The following is an 18,889-nucleotide window of genomic DNA, read 5'->3' as shown; positions in this document are numbered from 1 at the left end:
GAGCCCGACACGGGGCTCGAACTCAAAAACCGTGAGATCATGACCTGAGCCGAAGCCGGATGCTCAACCGACTGAGCCACCCAGGCGCCCCATCTTCTTTTTGTCTTCTAACATCCACTCAGAAAGGAAAAAGTAAAAAAGAAAAACTCCAAGAGATCCTTTGGGATCTTGCTTAGTTTATGCCAAAGACGGTGTTGCCTTCAGAGCTCAGGCAGTCAGGAAGCTGAAACCTTTGCCATTCCGGGATTCGAGAAATACTTAGAGTTTTGCATTTAGAGTGCTTTGCTCTTATCCCTACTAAGGCCAGGGACATGTAAGCATTGGAGAAACTAGAAGGGACTTGATAATTTAAACTAAGCCTCCGAAAGGGAGTATAATCAGAGAAGGATAAAGTCGTAGGACATATGCATTCTTCTTTCCAGAACTTCAGCTTTCCAAAACTTCAACTTTTTCCAGCAAATTCAGCTGGATACAAATTCAGCAAATTTTACCAGTTTGCTTGGTTAAAAAAACAAAAACAAAAACAAAAAATAGGTGGGAGGAAAAGTTTATTTTTAATTTGCTTTGTTCAGATATGGAGTTTTTCAGATATCTGTTGTGTGGACAAATGCCCACCTACACTACCTCTAGACACACTGGTCCATTGTACATTTGCAAGTATTTGAAATCAAAATGTCATTTTCAGGTTTTAAAATAAGGGCCAGTAAACTTGATTCATTTTTATCCCACTCCCTTGTCCCCTTATTCATGTTTAATGAAAAAAGATGTGGGTGAGGGAAAAATAAAAGCCTTATTTGGTCATCAATTTTCACCATCACATTTGAGGTAATTCGCTGTTATCAAAACAAATCTGAAAGGTGGGTTTTCTTCAGTTTTTCTTTATTGCTTACTTTGCCATATATACTTATTGGAAAATCTCTTCTGCAATATTTAGAAAAGGAGATAAAGAGAAAGAAACTAGTCAAAAGCATCAGAATATGTCCTTTCCCAAATCCCTGTTGAATCGATATCCTTTCATTTCTATCTTGAGATTGCAAGTTTCACTCTTGGATGAACACTGTTTTAACCCCTGAACAGAAAACCATTCAGTAACCCAAACAGATCACAGCCTTCAAGGAAAACAGTTTCTTGTGAAAAAACAAACATTGGCAGCAATGCCAAAATGTCATTGAATGATCCTGGGAACTGTCCCCTCTAAAAATTAAGTGTTTTAACTTTTGGTCTAGATTACTGGAAGTACAAACTCTAGTAAAATAAGTTCCTTGTATTTAACTAATTCAAATTGACAAATGATTCCATAATAATGTGATCGATGGAATGGAATTTGAGAAACAAGCCCAGAGTTGGCAGCTATATGTCTGAATACAATTAGAGTAGACCCTACTCATCAAGTGGGCTCTCATGGAAGGAAGGGCCTTACCAAGTCTACAGAGACATTGGCCCTCCAATCAGGAGCCCTTCAGAGCTAACAAGAGGCAGGAATCGTTTTGGAAAAGAGAAATAAGGAAGGGTTAATTTAGGATAGGAGGAAGGGATATTGAAAAGTGGCAATAAACGCAGGGCAAATCAGGAAGGGAGTCCACAGGGCTGGCCGTGGAGGGAGATAACAAGGAGAAGCAAAACTCTTGTTTTGAGCACCCTCACAAACCAGGGTGGAAGCCTGGAAGGGGGAGGTCGTTAAGTGGGAAGGCTCAACGGTTACTCTCAGTCACGGACTAGTCACAACTCTGTTACTGTTAAATAACTTCTGGCAAATCTCTTAACCTTTTTGGGCATTAATTTTCTTGTTTATAAAAATCAGATTATACATTCCAAAATAAAAATACAAAAGAACAGAAAAGAGGTAAAACAGGTAATCTTAACAGTTTTCCTGCCAGACCTAAAAACTCATTTTAATTATCTGATTTATAAAGAGAGTCCATAATTGGAGTTGATGGAAGATTCTCAGTATTAATAAATACTGTTAGGAAGGTAGGACATATCAGTAAGATTAGAAAACAATTCCTAAATATTTTAAAGGGGAAAGTTGGGCTATTGGCAGTTATTGGTTGGGATAAGAGAGAAATTTGTTTGGGGCCTTTGAAAGAAGGGGTATCTTAGATGAAAAAAGAATGATCTAGAACATAGTTAGTGTAAGAGACCCGGTTCATATATTTCTCAGACTCACTACCTCTCCCCTACCCAATCCAGGACTTGGACATCTGTCCAATGGATAGTCTCAGCTTCCATCGTCATCTGGTGTCCCAACAGTGTATGGCCGAAGGCAAGTCTTTGGCATGGCCTTCATCCTCAGTGCAGGAGGGCCATGATGACTCTGGTTCCCATGTCCACCTCAGCTGAACTCACAGGAACTCTGGCTCCTTCCACCACTTACCGCCACATATATAATTCACTGTGGGTCCTGTGTCTGGTTTCCCTGAAAGACTGGATAACACAACATAGTAGTGTGGGAGAATTAACTCTCCTTGAGAGTAACTCTGATCAATGAAAGGCAGTAGTTGAGGGGAAACTGGCAGATAGATGCTCTTCTCTATTCCCCCTGATGGACCCATCTATGTGGTTGTTCCATACAGCTTCTTTGGTGATATTCTGCATGACTAATGCACCAATTATGGTTTCTCAAGAAGCTGCAGCAAGCTTAGGAACATACCATCTTGTATTTACTTTTTGTCCTTTCCTAGATCCCTTCCCTTACACTCATTCTTGCTTCCCCAGGACTGTACTCCCAAAGTAGTAGCACATAAAGGATTAGCATATAAACTTTGCTTTGAGCTCCATTTTCTAGAACGCAATTAAGACATAAACCTAAAGAGATTCTGGTCAAGGAAAGTTGCAAATGATCATCTATTTTTGTCCTTACATTTCTCACATTCCTTGAATCAAATCCTCGTATTAATCAGACTAACCTCTTGTTTAACTCTTTTTGATTAATCTACCCATGATGATGCAAACGGGAAGAGGTACCATTGATTCTTTTGCTACCCTAATCACGGCTCCATGAAAAAGGGAGCATTTCCATGTCCCGAACACTGCCTGATATCTCCTCTAGATGGTCAGAATAAGCAGGCTCAAAGAAAAATCGGGAAAATAAGCATGAGTAAAGGTAAGAAAACAGACTTTGGAGTTCAGTTGCTTACGGGAATTTGTCGTATACTGAGACATAAAATTTGAATGTAAATCTGAACCACTGCAAAAATATTAATGTTCCCAAACTAAGGAACTCTTGGTAAATGGTACTTCTGTGAACTGACCCCATGATTCCATGTATTTGTATTTATCAGATCATTTCAAGATACCCTCTGCAATACTCTCTGCTAGTTACTAATATTCTGTGCATATATGGCATGTACTTCCCATTCATGATCTCACTTATCCTTATGAAACAGCATACGCTGAAACTCCTCTAATATTCATTTTACTGTGACTTACAGCAGCTTGTCCAGGGTCTCCCAGTTATTACCATGGATCTCACACTTGGGATTCAGATCCAGGTTTGTCTGGGGTTCATACACTGAACTACCTTAATCTTGTTTTACCACTTCCTGGGTGGTTAGTGTTGATAGGTTATGCAGGTTACAAGTTCTTCTACTAGAAGTAGAAGTGATATTTTCACAGCAAGTGGTTTCCTTAGGGGGCAGCAGCTTGTGGGAACACTTTCAGGACACACACCATGTCTTAAGTTCAGCTATTAATTGGCGAAGCACAACACTTAGACACCAGTCCTGTATAATGTCAGCATCAGATAACCTAGACAACTATAGCAAGAAGACAGCTTAATTTACCAACAACAGAAAAAGGGTTGGAGTCAGACAGAACTACGTTTCAACATCTGTTGTCTGTTACTTCCTGTATGATCTGGGCCAGGTTATCAATATTCCTTTAAACCCTAGTTTCCTCATTATAAACGGGAAGAAAAATACAGGGGTGCCTGGGTGGCGCAGTCGGTTAAGCGTCCGACTTCAGCCAGGTCACGATCTCACGGTCCGTGAGTTCGAGCCCCGCGTCGGGCTCTGGGCTGATGGCTCAGAGCCTGGAGCCTGTTTCCGATTCTGTGTCTCCCTCTCTCTCTGCCCCTCGCCCGTTCATGCTCTGTCTCTCTCTGACCCAAAAAAAAAAAAAAAAAAAAAAAAAAAAAGCTTAGAGCGCCATGCTCAACCCTTCATGGATGCTCAAGAAACACTGATTCCTGGGATGCCTGGGTGGCTCAGTCGGTTAAGCGGCTGATTTCGGCTCATGCCATGATCTCGCGGTTTGTGGGTTTGAGCCCCATATCGGGCTTTGTGTTGGCTCAGAGCCTGGAGCCTGCTTTGGATTCTGTGCCTCCCTCTCTCTCTGCCCCTCCCTAGCTTGTTCTCTGTCTCTCTCTGTCTCTCTCTCAAGAATAAACAAACATTAAAAACAAACAAAAAAAAGCAACACTGATTCTTAGTCACTTCTCTCCTATCTCTATGCAGCTGCCTGTCCTTTCACACACACTGAATCGTATATACAATCAGAGAAAGAGGATTTAACTTCACAAATGAGAGAAAAAAGGATCGGGACTTCTCCAAAGTTATGCGTATTTTAAATAAGAAGCAAAGCTAGGTGTTCAGGCTCTAAGCCTGATTTGCTTTGAGTCATACCAAACTATTATCTGATCTCCTTGACTCGGGGTTTATAGTTTAAGAAGAGCTGGTATTCTCTAGTATATTTTCACATGCTTTTGGGGTTTTATCAGTGTTCATCCCAGGCTCACCAGTCCTTGGTCTGCAGCTTGGCTACAAAGGCTTCACATTCTTGCTTGCTGCAGTAATGACTTCAAGTTTATCTTCATATAGAGTACTTTTATTTATTTTTACATTCATGACTATTTCCTTTAAAGATAATTTAGTGACTACTTGGGAGTGTATACTCCTGGTTTTGACTTTCAACGTGGTTTTCTTTCACTTTCTCAAGTAGAGACTAGATGGTTCCAAGATAATTTTCTGCCTAATAATTGCAAATGGGTATTTCATCTCAAACAGGAAATTAATGTGGAAGGTCTGGCTGAGGTCACCAGACATTCCAAAGTATGGGGATATCATGCAGCAGAATTTATGAAGACAGTAGCCCCTAATTAATTATGCGACTCTTAACCTTTAGCCTACACACTGGGTCTTATAAAAGGTTTGAGCTTAGAGCTTAGGAGAACATTTTGGGGGAGAGAACTGTTGATGTGCTGTGAGGTCTCTCACTACATGTACACGTACACACACATAGAAGGTAACTTCCTCTTTAAGCCAGGTAAGAGGAGCTTTAAGAGAGAGCTAGAAATTCTAAAGAATGAATCACAGGATGGCACACCGATCTCTCTGCAAAGGAGGGGTGACCACACTGAGGGACCTTAACTTCCAGTGTTTACTGGGGCAATGGATATGTTATTGTTTCCCATGGAGCAGACATGGCCACATGTGAGGAGTTGTTGTGGACCCCTCTGATGTCCTGTCCAAGAAGGCTAACTGGAAGGCCAAAGAGATGACAGAATAAAGCTGGAGGGATCACTAGATGCCCAGAGGCTGAGGAAGGCATAAGGCAACTCTGGAATTGAGACATGCTTACCTTTTTCAAGGGAACTATGGTTGAGAGATCCCCTGACAAATGTGCTTTGGTTGGGGGAGAGAGGGTGGAGGTCAAGAAGGGAAGTCTTTGAAGGACCCATGAATGGTCCTTTGAAGGACCCAGATTTACATGGTCACAGAAAACCAATTCTTGGCAAGCATCATCAAGCAAGAACTTTTCTGTATTTCTTTAGCTCTTCTTCCTTCCCTAACCCATTCTGGAGAGGCCAGAAACCATGGCTAGCAACAAGAGAACAGGGTCTGGAAGAGGTGGGTAGAAGTAATAAGTGGGGAACAGTAGGTAAATTGCCATGTGTGGCCTCCTCTGTTGTGGTGGGAGAGCAGTCTATGGGAGGCTGGAAAGTGGAGTAACCCTAAATCAAGTTTTTAGTTTTAGTGGTTACCTTTTGATGGACATATTAATCACTGAGAAAAGGTTCACGTATTTCCTGAAAGTGACTAGGGGCAAGGAAAGAGCTGGCCCCCATGAATAAATTTAATGGATCAGTGGTAGACAAAAATGAAATGACTTTACTCTGAATAAGCATGACACCTGGGACGTAATTATAAAGTTTAAATGCGCATTTTCTCATTTAATCTTGACAATGATCTTTTGAACTAGGTGCTGCTATCGTTCACATTCTACAGATGAGAAAATTGAACTTAGACAAGTTAAGCAACCTGCCCAAGAAAAAAAATGGCCATTTGAGCAGGGATTTGTAGCCAGGGTGCCTGTCTCCAGAGCTGTCTCTTAGCAACCATATAGCTTTCCTCTTCTTGGTGAAAATCTAGAGTTTATGTTTACCATAGGTAGTTACACAGAATCACAGCCAACCCATTAGGCACTTCTATAAAGATAGAAAAAAATCATCCCTCTTTCAAGACCTTTTTTTCCATCTGTTGGGAAAATGTCAAAATAGACTAATTTTTAAGAAGATATTTACTAACTTCTGCAGTAAAACGTTTCATAATAAAGATATAAATCTTCAAGGCTGTTCATTCTCTATATACCTGTACCAGAGCACCTGGCAGCCCAAAGGCCCTATTGCCAGGCCACGAAAACCCGTAGAATAGTTTACTTCTTTGAGACAGTCTCCAACCTCTGAAACCAAGGAGACTGTAAACAATGGCCTTTCCCTCACACCTTCTGAAGCGACTGCATTCTCATTCACAAAGGCATGCACTCGCAGGATATGGGAGAGAAAAAAAAAAAAAAAGACAAAGGCTCTCATATGTCCTGTTTTGCAGTCCACGAGTCACAAAAAAAAAAAAAAAAAAAAAAAAATTCATGACGACTGTGAAAAGTTCAATCTGAAATCCAGAGGCACAAATCTGAATTCTCCTACCAGCCCCAGGGGATGTAAACAGAGCTTGAGGAAAATGTCAGCAAAGACAGGGAAGGAAGAAATATGAAGCACACAGTAAATACTTACTGCTCTCACCCCCCGAGGTACAGATGTTGCGAACTATCCTTTTCTTGACCTTTGTCAGTTCATCAAAGTTATGAACTGTCAGTTTTTTATCTGCAGTCCCAGTGATCTGAATGAGCTGTTGGTCATCCACATCCCCAATGCCCACAGAGTAAATGTCAATACCTTTGTGTCGCAGGTCTTCAGCAGCCTGAGCCACCTCATCTTGGGACTGGCCATCTGTGAGGACCAGCAACACTTGTGGGGTACCTGCATTTATCCGGCTGCCCATGTCTGGCCGGAAGTAATGCCCCACCTGCCGGAGTGCGGCACCGATGTGTGTGTATCCAAAGATCTGTTGGATGTTTTCAATCTTAAGCGATATCTCGGTTTTGCCTATGAAAGTTCCTAGTGGAAATTCCGGCCGATAGGTATGGCTAAACTGGGCAGCTCCTATGCGTACTCTGTTGACACTGACATCAAAGTCTTGAACAACAGATGCCAAGAATTCCTTCATCTTCCTGAAGTCATCTGGGTGAATGCTATTTGAGCCATCCATGAGGAAAACAATATCTACTTTTTCAATTTCACAATCTACAAAGAAGAGGAAAGGAAATAACAACAACAAAAATCAGGCTGTTATTTTTTCTTGAAGCTGGCAAGGTTATGTGTTCATTGCTATATAGAAATGATATTTCCAAAGACGGTTTCTTATCTTATCATATGCCATTTGGTGGTCAGATTAATTGAGAAGAAATAAAAACACTCAGTTCATTCTTTTATGCCTTTCTTCGGTATTCCCAAGAATTTGGTCTTAATGCCATTTTCTTTTCAGAGATGCCAGAGAATTGGGGGGGGGGGCGGGCACAGAAAATTCATTCTTAACTTGCAATCTAGCCGTAGCCCTTCCAGAAAACCCAGTGATAGTGGTAGCACAGCAAGAAAAAACAAAATAGTACACATCCATTTAGAGACTCAAACAAAAAGACAGATGGTCTGTATTATTGACTTGGCCTCCCTGGCTTGTTAAGCCAATCAATACTTTGCTGGTTATTACTAGGGCAAACTGAGGTTTTAAAATCATGCCTTCCAGTCTATATCTTGTCTGTATTCTTTTTCAGCCCCTTTTCTGGTCCATATAGGCAAGAGCATCTACTTGAGGAAAAACATTTTTGAACAATGCAACACAGTTTAGAGATGCTTCCTTTGTGTTAATACAACAAATACAAAACAAAAAGAATATGAAAGACCACTGCCAACGAATGAGTTATGCTTGGCACAGGCTCATGTGTATTCCTTAGCCTTCTGGTAAACATTATCATTTCCTTGAATTCCCCCAGAGAACTCACCACTGACTTAATTAATTCTCATGTTAGCCTAAGATGAAAGGTGTCTGAGATTCCAGCAGTCAAGATAAGCAAGAGAGGGATAAAGAGAAATAAGGCAACCAGAATCAGTTAACTTTAGGAATTGGTTAACTCATTAATTCCTTTGTTTTGGTTTCATATAAAGGAAATTAAACTTATATATTTTTTTAACACCTAAGGGAGAACTGTCAATACAAAATTTCAATGTCAACTTCTGCAATGGCCTTAAAAGGACAGATCAAATTTTAGTCATTGGCCAACAGAAGCTAAGAGTTGTACCAGTTTTCAGTAAGACTGAGACAGATTTTGTTAGTTTCATGAAAGAAAAAGGTAGTAGCTGCCTTCTAAGGAGGCAAGGCATAGGAAAACCAGAAAAGGAACTGCACCCAAGATGTTGGAATCCTGGATCAATAGCAATTCATCTAATGACAGTATTTTTAGTAAAACACACCTTAATAAAAATACTAAGGAATTTTAATAGACCACAGTGTCCCTTTAAAACAAAGGGGTAGAATGGCAACTGAATGAATGAGTTTATACATACATAAATGTGGCAATGTAATCTCTAGCCACAGAACTAGAAACACATGGCAAACGAAATCCCCGTTCTCTGCTCTGGAAACACTGGAGTCCGGAATTTAATATCAGGCTCCATGTTCTAAACGAGCTTTTGCCATAACAGAAATAAGGTGAAGGGACTGGAGACTTCCAGACTGCCAGAGAGAAGACTTCAGGCAAGACCTGCTGGCTCTGAGGAAGGGATGGAATTGATTTCTTACGTGAAAAGGAGGAAGAAGACGTGGAGGTAGAAGTGGGTAGGAAGGATGTGTCAACAACTTTGTGTTCTGATCAACAAAGCCTGTTCAAAGATGGTGAATTCTCCATCATTAGACGGGCTTAAGCAGGGAGTAGGAATGCTGTAGAAGATTTCCTCCATGGGGAGGAGGCCAAATGAAATGTCTCTGAGATCCTTCCAGCCCTGAGATTCTATAACATGGGGAGTTCTAGGACAATTGGTGCTCCTTCTCTCCTCTCTAGAGAACTTGCTCCTGAAGGCTATTGCTTTGGTTTCTCCCTCACTTAGATCTCAGCTGATAATTAAGAAAAAATGTAATTGACAAATCTTACCTACTTTCGAAGTGTTACATACACTGGCTGACACATCTGAAAATATCCCCTTCAGGCCTCCAAAAGTCTCCACGAAGAAGTACTTGTCACTTGATCCTGCCATAGCTAGCAGTTCTACAGGATTGGCACCAGCGATCCCCACAGCCAGAACAAGAATGCCTTTGTCCCTCAAGGCCTTGGCTGTGGCATTGAGCTTATCTGCATCGTGGGATTCCCCATCGGTGATCACAATGAGGACTTGGGGGACCCCTTTGTGCAGGCGGCTGCCCCGGGCTTCAGTGAACATATGGTCTGAAAAGCCTAGTGCCTCAGCGGTGTAAGTATTGCCCCCCATGGGCTGGTCATTCTGGAGCACCGAAATCACCTCCCATTTTGTGCTGAGGTTATCCAGATAAAACAGTACCTCTGGGTCATCAGCATACTTCAGAGCCCCAAACCGGACCTGATTTTTGCCAACATCAGCTTTTTTCACCAAGTCAATCATAAAGTCTTTCATGATATTATATTCGTCATAGTCAATGCTTCCAGAGCTATCAATTACAAACACAACATCCAGAACTTCAATCCGCTTGCATTCTAGAAGAGAAAGAGAAAGGAAAACCACATGAAATTAGCTTTGGACATCATGGGAGACTCCTCTCCCCACACCTGTGTTTTAATTGCCAGGGTCTCCTCTCCATGGGATCAAGTTGTACATTAGGATGTCCATTCCTTGGGTAACAGACACAATACACATACATTTGTGCTGCTAGTATGTAGAAATACTCAGGCTTTTAGGACAAGGTGGATATGAAGCCTACTGTAGGGGCCACAGAGGGGGCCAACAGTCACAGGATCAGAGGAATAAACACTTCAAATGCTTTAAACTAAAAAGGAAACACAAATTCTGTAGGCATTTTCCTGTATAAATAGTTTCTTCGACATGTGCTTTCATTTACACAAATTTGTCTTTTTTTTTTTTTTTTTTTTAAAGCCACAGGGATGCGATTTTTTTCTTAAAATAAACCTTGGGGAAATGATCACATGAAAATGAATTTGGAAACACTGTATATTTTTTAGTTATATGACAGCTGATTCTTCAAGGTTACATTTTCTTTCTTTTTAGCTTCCTTGAAACATTATCTATTTTCATTATTGGGCCTCATCATAGAAATAAGCCCATCTCACACTTGGCCTAACTAATGGTCCTGGCATGATGCTCCTATTAACTTTTCAAACTTTGGGTCAATGGCATGGAACAGTGAAGCTGGAAAGACCCAGTTAATTACTTAATCCTTGTGGTGCAACACATTCTATTTAAAGGCACAGAGTTCCAAACTACAACTCATTCATGCTGGAGAAGTCGATTAAGTCTTTCTGCAGCACAATCTCTCCACAGGCATTAGAAAGGTATGTTCCAGATGTTAACTCACCCACTCTGGAGAAACAGACTGGGGTCAAAATAGGCCCCCTCCCTAGAGGCTCACCACATTTCCTTCCTCTGCAAGCCACTTGCTTGCTATTGCAACTCTGTTGAAAGTCTCAGAGCCAATCAATGTGCTTATCTCACTGACTAGAGGCCACGTGTACATAGTCATAAACCAAGCTCTCAGGAAAGGCTGGTTCCACAAAGAAGAAACTACATCTCTCTGGCCTTTGGCTGCCCTGGGGAGCCCGCCTGCATTACCCAAGGGATTAGGGTATAGATTGCTCAGTGTTGGTACCCTTTGAAGATTCAGATTTGTTCTGGATGGAATTATTGAGAAATACAATCCAGGTTTATTTTCTACAAAGCACATACCACAATCACCAAACCTTCCAGTGGGAGTTGGACAGATCTGTTACTTGACCAACAACGTTCCTCTCTTTCCTCAAAACTCTGTTAAGACCCATCTTCTTCGTAGAGATTTTTCAGAACGCCTCAGGCATCAAGGCCCAGGGATCACAATGTCAATCAGTCCCTTCTATTTGCTGGACTTGTTTCATCACCTGCATTACTCTGCAGTTTCACGGGCAGAGGATGGGGGCTCTACTATTTACCTCTTTCAAGGCATCCATTGCTCATGTTCCCATAGGATACTCCTCCTTGATAGGATTTAGTATCAAAGTGTTTTTACAAATTTATCTCACTTCACAAAAGTACTGGCTTTTAAAAATTGTAAAACAAATAAACATACATTGGGTGTTAGGTCAAAGGGCAGTCACCTCGCCCAGGAGGTTATGCTCCAGTACTGCTTGCCTCAAACATAGCCCAAGGACACCGGTTATATGAGGCTGGCTGCTTGCCTCCAGGTGGAACAGACTCTGGTGTAACTCAGGCTCCAGGGTTCCCCATGGGGTCAGGCTGAAGCTGTACTATAGCTGAGACTGCCTCCTCGCTCAGCTCCTACCCTGCCCTGTCCTACTTCCCTTACCCCCTTTCTGAAAAGGCCTTCAATAAAATCATTTCCCCAAGAGCCTCTGACTTAGCTTCTGTTTCCGGGGAACCAGGCCTAAGACATTGTCCTCGTGCTCTTTGTCTACAAATGGGGACCAATCCAGGTGGACCAAAATTATTCTGTATTCATTCGACAGTTCTGATGAGGAAAGGTGCATTTTATACGTAGGTAAAAAGCCACGGGGATGAACATTCCAATTAAGCAAAGTTTACAAGGTTCAAATAGTAGTTTATTTAATTCAAGCAACAATGGCTAACACAGACGTATTTTGGAAAATGCCACTAGTGCATGTGCTCACACCTACCTTCACGGGGGCTGCATATTCCAAAAACAAGATCATCTTCAATGTGCTGCAGAATATCAAAATTCTCAACATAAAACACCATCTCTGGCCTCCCGCTGATCTCCTCAAGCTGGGTGACATTGGAGCCAAACACCCCCACTGAGTAGATGATTATGCCTTCTTGTCGAAGAGCTACTGCTGGCTCCTTGACTATGTCCTGAGCTTCACCATCAGTGATGAGGATGAGAAACCTCCTGACGTTGGGCCGGGCCCCCTTGGCAGGGCTGAAGTACTGAGGCATAAAGGTCAGGGCACCACCCGTCAAGGTGGTTTCTCCAATGTGAGCCATCCGGTCTATTGCATCTGAAATTTCATGCTGGGACATGTATCTATCAAGCGGAAATTCCTCCTTATTGATGTCGCTGAACTGGACTACACCGATCTGCACCCGATCTGCCCCAATCTGAGATTTGCTCACCAGGTTTTTCATAAATGTTTTCATTTTGCTGAAGTTTTCAAGTCCTATACTGCCAGAACTGTCCACCAGAAACATGATGTCTGCTTTCATCTCTTTGCAGGCTGCACGGAAGAAAACAAGGTGTTTATTCAAGTGGGCTTCAGGTGAAAGGATTAAGGGCAAACAAGAAATCCAAAACACAAATAATTCTATACTGAAGTTAAGTGTGAGTTTGGTGAGGATGGCTAACAGGTAAATAAAGCACTGAAGGCCATAAAAGTGAGGCTATTCCATTTGTTATTTATATCTTTAATTTGTAATTCAGAGTATCTTAACCTTAGCACTATGATAATTTTTATCATGGAGGGCAGCCCATGCATCATAGGACACCGTAGGACATTTAGCAGTACCCCGACCTCTACCTGTTAGATGCCAGGAGCACTCCTCCAGTTACGACAAACAAAAGTTACTCTAGACATTGCAGGTATCCCCCAAGAAGGCAAAAATCACCCTTGGTTGAAGACTACTGACATAGTTCTAAAAGGTTTCATAGAAGTTTTATTAAAAAGCAATTTAAATACATCTGAGGTACTTAAAATCAGGTATCATTTGCAGTGTCTAATTATAGGTCTAACCTAGCAGGGATCTGTGGGAAGTGGCTAATGAATATTTATTAGGGAGAACTCCTCCAAACACCTTTCTTATGCTTCCAATATTAATCAGAACACCATAATGGGCTCCTAGTTCTGCTCTGGAGAACAAACATAGCTACTCAAGTCAACAAACATTGACTTGGAAATTTATGTTGTTTCTCTAATGTGATGTCGAATATTGCAGGATAGTAATTTATGAGCTGAAGTCAAAAGGTAAAGTCACCATGTCCCCTACCTTCTTCAGCACAGATTTCCTGAACAACTTGGTTTCTTATGTCTTTCAAAGCGTCGAAGTCATGCACGTAGTATACCCTCTTTTCCTCGCCTGCAATTTCTCGCAGCTGTGTTTGGTTGGCCTCCTTGACCCCAATGGCATAAACACGAATGAGCTCTTCTCTCAGTCTGTTTGCAGGCTCCAAGATGCTATCCTTGGACATGCCATTCGTCAGGACAACAAGATGACACGGCACTCTGTTTCCTCGCTGCTTCTTTGCTTTTTGCAATAGCCCTAGCGTGAAATTCAGGGCTGCACCCGTGTTTGTATTCCCACCCATCTGCCGGATGTTCTCAATGGCCTTTCCCAAGTCATGCTTGTTAGTGTATTTATTGATCTCAAATTCCAAGTCCCAGTTGTCAGCATACTGAACGGCCCCAACCCGCACTTTTTGGGGAGCGATGTTGAACATCCCTACGACCTCTGACAGGAAGGTCTTCATTTCATGGAAGTCGGTGGCCTGGGTGCTTCCAGAGCCATCAATGAGCAGATAAATGTCTGCTTCTTCAGTGTCCACACAACCTAAAATGGAACCAGAAAGGTTGGCTGTGGCACTGAGGCAAATGTGAAGAAGGAATGAAAATAGATGGGAAGCGGAACAATACAAGCGTCTTGAGACAGAAAAATGGAAAACAGCTCCTAGGCATAAGAGACACTCTACTAGCTTAACGTAGGAAGAATTTAACATCACTGGGCCCAAATGAATTGCTTCTGACAGTTTACGACAATTTGGATAGTTCTCTGCCATGAATCAAAGCAAATCTGGATATAATAAAAGATTAGAAAGAAGACACAAAGATGATTTTTACAAGTCACTTCCCTCAATAGTGAATAACTGCTTAGCAAAGAGGCAAGTGGTATGTTGGGAAATGGAGAAGGTATTTAACTGGACATTGTGGACAGAGGAGCTCTCTTTCTTGAAAACCTGAACAAACTATTTACTCTCATCTACTCCTAGCCAATTAACAAAACTAGGGGTATCGTCGTCAGTGGTCTTATTTGTGTAGGACAACTACGCTTTTACAGTAAACATGCCAGCAATGTTTGTGGAAGAATGTATACATATATATGCGCATGTATATCTACACATAGTTTATATAGTATGCATCTGTACGTGCAAAATATTTAAAATACACTGCTGTCTGTCTCTCCAAACTCACAGATACTACAATACTTCACAACAAATCACTCTGTTCTCCAACCAAGTCATGCTTCCTGTTTCTTCTCTAAGTTGGAATTTGACGACGATGGAAGAAAAGGAGAGAAAAATACAGAAAGAAAAAAGAAACAGTAGTGCCCGGGTGGCTTAGTCGGTGAAGTGTCTGACTCTTGATTTCGGCTCGGGTCATGATCTCACAGTTCGTGAGTTCAAGCCCCACATTTGGCTCTGTGCTGACAGCGCTGAGCCTGCCTGGGATTCTCTCTCCATCCCTCCCCTCCTCTCAAAATAAATGAATTAACATTAAGAATAAAGAAATAAAGGAAAGAAAGGCAAAGGGGAAAAAGAGACAAGTAAAGGCAGAGAAACAGCAAAGGATGGTGTTCTAGGGTGTTAAGTCATGAGGAATCCTGGATAGGAAATCCCTCCTCCCCATTCCAGCACTACAGTGGCTTTCATTCTCCCCCCAATTTACACTTCGAACCGTCAAACAAAGGTAAGAAATCAGGAACTTATCCTCCCTACCCACAGCATGCCCTGCCAGTCCCTTCTCTATGTAGAATAACCTGAGAGGAGAAAAAGAGAAGGATCCGATTAATCCTTCTCTCAGCTAAGGACTTTACCAGATTTGAGCGTTTCAGTCCGTTCTGAGAAGACAGAAACCGTGTGCGTTATCTGGTTCCGCAGCTTCTTCAGAAATGTCTGGTTGTGAGCGGCCAGGTCAGAGAAGGTTTTCAGTTTGGACACATGCTGCTCAGCGGGGTGAGAGGCGATCTTCTCCAGCTGGCTGTCGCTGGCCCCCTCTATGCCCATGGTGAAGATGGTCACGCCCTCGCGCCGGAGGTTAACGGCCGCCTTGGTCACGTTATCCTCTGATGGTCTGTGGGTCACCAGCACGGCAATCTGGGGCACCCCCTGATTCTTCCGACTGCCATTGCGTGCACTGAACACTTCCTTCCTGATCTTTCTGATGGCAGCTCCTGTGTAGGCCTTCCCAGCCTGGGGAGAGAGGTTCTGTATATTCTGGAGAACCTCCGACTTATTTACACCCCTGCTGAGGGAATTTATCACCTTTGTCTCATTGCTGTAGGCCACAAGGCCAACCCTCATGCAGTTCTCCTTTATGTCAAGAGCAGATATGCTTTCTTCCAGGAATTCCTTAAGATAGTCAAAGTTGTCCTGGCTGCCATTGATGGACACATCCAACAGGAACACCACATCAGCCACAGATGGGCCTTGGCAAACTGTGTGGACAAGGAATGAAGAAGTTTAGCTAGAGGTAGGGCATCTTTGCTCAGCATTAGAAGGCGTGGAGAACATCTACCAGAGCTTGGTTATACACTTAAAGAAAGAAGGCTGTATACAAAATGATTATGAAGCTGAGATCAGAAGGTCCTAGATTCAAATACTGGATCTTAGCTCAACTCCCAGCTTTGATTTCCTTATCTGTGAAAATAACATTTATCTCATGAAATTGCTACGGGGATTAAATGTGATACCGTGCTTCGCTATGGGAGCTGGTGCATAAAAGCCACTCAGTGAATAGCTGCTACTGCGATCATATTAAAATATTATTAAAATCAATAGGTAGAGTCCAAATATTCCTAAGATGTGGTAATGGAATAGTGATTGCACTTTCTACTATTTTATTTGGGAAAGATGTTAGTAATAGGATTCGCATTTTCATAGATTACCACAAGAAAATCATTCCCTATTATCAATAGACAATTATATTGTCTCGTTCAAGCAGATTTAAGCAGCAGTAATATGAATTTCCTATGTTACTTAGTAAGACTTGTACACTTGGAGTAAATTGTTTTTTCCTGGCTCTCCCCTGCCCTTCACTTGGACGATGTTCGTAAACTCCTGGCCCCTCTTGTTAACAGTACAAGAGGACAGACTGGGACACAGGGCAGCAGGTTAGAGGCAGAGCAGAACACAGGAAGCTCATCAGGATTAGAGCAGCAGGAAGGGAGACCATGTGGGCTGAAGGTACCTGAGCCTGGGAATCCAAGGGCCCGATCTACCCGATTTCAAACTTCAGCCTGGCCTGGGACCAAGCCGTGTCACCTCAAAGAACGCCTGGGAGTTTCTGCAGAAGCAAGGGTTTGGCCTTCCTGAAGCTGTTTCCAGTGCTATCATTCTGTGATTACATTATGTGGTTTGAGGAGGCAAGGATTTCTTTAGGAACAAATCTGCCCTGTAAAGGAACCAGTAAATAAAACTACATAGCAACTAAAGCCCAAGGAGACTGATAGCTCAGAGATAGGCTGGGTGGTAGGGAGGTGTCCCTGGATTTTAAGATGTGTCGATGACATGCAACATAAGTGAAACATGGAAAAACCAAGCTTTGTGAGGTTCACTGGATTTATAATGGTCACAATCCTTGGGTCCTCTTGAACACGTGAATATTTAACATCTGAAAATGCAGCCCAACTTTTGAGGAAAGGGAGACTCACAGTTTCAATCCTCTCCCCATGCTGATTTTTCAAAAGCAAATTAATCATCATTCTATACATGTGCTCTGAACCCACCTTCCACAAGAATGTCATCTGCCGCTCCATCCCTGTACTGGGTCGCTTCCTTGATGATCTGCGTCATGTTTTGGGAAAACGCGCCCAGGTCCCTGACCGACCGAAGGCTGAAGTGAAACTGAGCCGTGGCCATGGCCTTCAGCTCCTCCTCAGAAGCTTCCTGCAGCCCCACGGAGATGATTCTCACCCCGTCTTCCCGCAGGGCCTTGGAGGCCTCTTCCACGTCGTCGTCCTCGGACGCCGCCGAAGCCAGGACCACCAGAATCGGAGGGAACTGCTTCTTGTCCCTCCCGCCAGCCGCTCCGGAGAAGAAGGTCCTGTGGGCCCCCCGGAGAGCGTTTCCTATCCGCAGGGAGCCTCCGATGAAGGCGAAGTTCTTCTTGAGGTGGTTCAGCATGGGGTTCCTGCTCTTGAAGGTGCTCAGCTGGAACTCACTGTGGAGCCGGTCGCTGTACTGAGCCAGGGCCACGCGGTACTTGTGGGCCTCGATGGGGAGACTGGTGATCATCTTGGTGATGAACATTTTCACAAGAGGGAAGGACTTAGTTCCCAGGTGATCAGAGCTGTCCACCAGAAACACGACATCTGCATACTCAGGGCCTAAAAACCCAGAGACATACAAACAAAGCACAAACTTTAGAAATGTACCACCTGTTTAATGCCAACCATTTGGATAAAACCTACTTTCCTTTATTTGTATTTTTAATACCTTCCCAATGAACTGAAAATAACAGTGTGACATTACGTATTTGCCCAAGAAAAGAAATCTTTATTTCGTGGGCTTTTTCATACACCTTTGCATTTGAACTCCTCGCAAATTAAGTATCACTTTTGTGTGGAATTAAAAAAAAATAGGTAAATTTAGAGAAGTAGAAAATCCTGGGTTTTTATATCTTTAGTGGATACTTCCCAATCCCCCACCTTTTTTTTTTGCTTTCAAAATTTGATCTCAGTTTATATAAAGAGAATAAAAAATTTAATTGAGAATCACATTGCTTTGAATTTGGGTGGAGATGCTCTTTCATTGTGATTCCTCTTTAAGCAATGTAACATTGATCTGATTGACTTACAAACATATTAGTTTGTATTCCCAAATGTTAAATGGATGACGTTTAAAAAATACCTAAAAATCATAAAAATGTGGTAAAATTAAAGTTCTTTATAATATTTTTTGGCGAGCCATGTGAATGATCACTATAATGCTCACATAAGTAAAATGTGATGGAAACCACTATGCCCTAAGCTAGGAAAGGGATTACAGTTTTGGTTTCTATTAAAAACAGAATTTGTATATAGGAATACAATAACTTTGCTGAACTTTGAAGGATTCATTCAGTGCCAGGTTCAATGCTAAGTATGTAGAATTATATTTTAATGTGATAGGGAATCACTGGATTCAAGCACAAAATACTGTTTATTGGTGACCTGCTCATTTGAATGCAGAGTCCTCCCCACTCTAGTAGAACATCTATGTCTTTTCTGTGGTAGGGAGAGGTCTGTCTGTCTGATGGTATATATTTAAGCAAATATAGTGTACTTGAATAATGGAAGTCCTGACTTTTTTTTTTTTTTTTAATCAGCTAACTCCACCTGCCCTGTCAAACCATTCTACATACTTGGGCTTCAGGTTCC

At 42.2% G+C, this 18,889-nt stretch overlaps 1 protein-coding gene across 1 annotated transcript in view; it reads right to left on the bottom strand.

The window, feature by feature from the left end:
• COL6A6 (collagen type VI alpha 6 chain) overlaps positions 1 to 18,889 on the bottom strand; it is a 173,830-nt gene that overhangs the window by 105,431 nt on the left and 49,510 nt on the right. The window contains 6 exon segments of the mRNA XM_025913831.2: positions 7,010 to 7,579; positions 9,481 to 10,056; positions 12,202 to 12,759; positions 13,526 to 14,086; positions 15,347 to 15,967; positions 17,258 to 17,857. Coding sequence (XP_025769616.2) covers positions 7,010 to 7,579; positions 9,481 to 10,056; positions 12,202 to 12,759; positions 13,526 to 14,086; positions 15,347 to 15,967; positions 17,258 to 17,857 — 3,486 coding nt within the window.

The sequence above is a fragment of the Puma concolor genome, chromosome C2, assembly GCF_028749965.1.
Source record: "Puma concolor isolate L17-30 chromosome C2, mPumCon1.1.hap2, whole genome shotgun sequence".
NCBI lineage: Eukaryota > Metazoa > Chordata > Mammalia > Carnivora > Felidae > Puma > Puma concolor.
This window is presented reverse-complemented; position numbering and strand designations above follow the sequence as displayed.